The sequence below is a fragment of the Phytophthora parasitica genome (assembly GCF_000247585.1).
Source record: "Phytophthora parasitica INRA-310 unplaced genomic scaffold supercont2.12, whole genome shotgun sequence".
Lineage (NCBI taxonomy): Eukaryota > Oomycota > Peronosporomycetes > Peronosporales > Peronosporaceae > Phytophthora > Phytophthora nicotianae.
The window spans coordinates 1,028,022-1,030,002 of record NW_008648998.1 but is presented as its reverse complement, the minus strand read 5'-3'; the positions used below and the strand labels follow the sequence as shown (position 1 = coordinate 1,030,002).

The window sequence follows — 1,981 nt, the reverse complement described above, 5'->3', positions numbered from 1 at the left end:
AATTGGATCATCCCAACGCTTTGACTGCCGAGGGGATCGTCTGTAACTACAGCAAGCTAGTATCACTAAACTAATACCGTGCGTTGCCCAGGAAGCTCTGGAAATTTCACGTTGATAGCAAACGGCTCTTCTAACTAACAAAACCAACCTGGAAACAGCGGTTTGCTGTGGGATGTACTTCCGGTCGAGACGCCGATACCGCGAACACGGCACGCCATCAGCAAGCCATCCCAAACAGCAAGTATCAACCACCACCAACTCCTGCTATTTAGTCGTCGTCGTCGTGTCTATCTCCGAAGAGTGGAAGGACCTCGTCGTGTGAGCGTGAACGCACCATGACAAGTTGAGGACAGTAATAACCAGGAAAATGGTGTTGAAAACCTGCATGCCTTCTTACGCGTCGAGCGTCTAGATGGCTTGAGCTCTTAGGTCCGAATCGCGAAGTGATCAAAAGACCTAGTGCAAGATATTGTTTGGCTATTGTAGTTAATCCACCCGTTTTTAACGTGGATGCCTTTTGTTTGACCCTTCGCGAACCTCTTGCCTAAAGTATGCTTTATACATATATATATCATACAATATGATATTGTTTACGATCGGAAGAGCAAGTGACTAATCAAATCTCTCGAAGTGGTAGCGTCCATGATGGTTGGCCTGATCTAACTGAAATGATTGGTCGCTTGTCCTATGGATCGTAAACACACCCAAAAAGAGCAAAGTTCAAACAAATACTCTTTTAAACTCTCAAAGTACATTAAATGTCAAAAAGTCTGCAAACCACAATACATGAAATTTTCATGTATTGTGGTTTGCAGACTTTTTGGCACTTTCGATTGTAATTCGTACGACTTTTCAAGTACTAATTATCAACAAATCGTACTCGAGTACGATTTAGTACAAATCATGCATCATCTTTCCGGCAGCTAGTAGTGTGGTCAAGCATTTAATGCACGACTTAGCACATCGAATACGAATACGGATCAGTTTGGCACTTCCAGACAGTGTCATTTTCTGCTAAACCGTGCTGAAAACACGATTTGAGCAACTCCGATTCAAAGCTTCCATGATTTAACACTAAGTACGAACACAAATTAGTGCACTAATTAGCAGAGCAAACTGAATGCAAAGCACAATACATCACTGAAGAGTTACAAAAACGCTAATGTTCAACAGAAAAATGTAGTTCCTCTACGTGCTACATGTAATCCCAGTATCTGATTGTTTCAAAAAAAAAAAGTAATGATGATGAAAGGATCCATCTATTGGGCATTACTACCCAGACAATCCTGATGGTCCTCCTCCTTATACCATGACTCGTTCTTTTATGTACCCTCTACCTCTTTCTGCTGGCTCGATAGTATCGAGTCGATACGTTGGAGGGTTGCACTTCCAGGATGGCTCGTGGAATCGTTGGTTTAGTCCAGGGTTTACAAATTTTCGCGCATGGCGGGATAACACAGGTTCTGCCGCGACGCAGGCCGGCAACTGGTCACCATAATCTACAAACAAAATACTGCTGAAACGGATAAAACAGGATGCATGTACCTACATGTTTACGATGTAGGTATACATGTACAATCGAAACGAATAAAACAGGATACATGCGATGTAGGTATACAATCGAAACAGTACGTAAACTTAAGCTGTTACACATGATGTACTTCTTCGAGCAATTTCCATAATCCAGTACTAGTGTACTGAATTTTAGGGAGATGGCCATTTTTCAATTCACATTAAGTTCGCTACATATATTATAAATTACGAACTTAACATATTCTCTGGATATTTATAACCAGAGTTCTTAGCAGGATCGCAGATTCACTATTGCATAACTGCAGTGTAGCGTACGAAAACACAAAGAAGAATGTAATGACCCATGCATGCAGATGCTTGACTTAGTGGTCACAACGATCCAGCGGTTTTGTACGAGTTCTTCTAGACTTGAGCCGCATGCTTGCGATATTCTTCCTTTGTGTGTCGT

General features: G+C 41.8%; 1 protein-coding gene across 1 annotated transcript; it reads left to right on the top strand.

The window, feature by feature from the left end:
* Positions 1-172: 172 nt before the first annotated feature.
* Positions 173-322, top strand: PPTG_22168 (hypothetical protein; the record flags this gene model as incomplete). Its single annotated transcript, XM_008902062.1, has 1 exon — positions 173-322. The coding sequence occupies one exon, from the start codon at positions 173-175 to the stop codon at positions 320-322; it is 150 nt and encodes a 49-aa protein (XP_008900310.1).
* Positions 323-1,981: the final 1,659 nt, after the last annotated feature.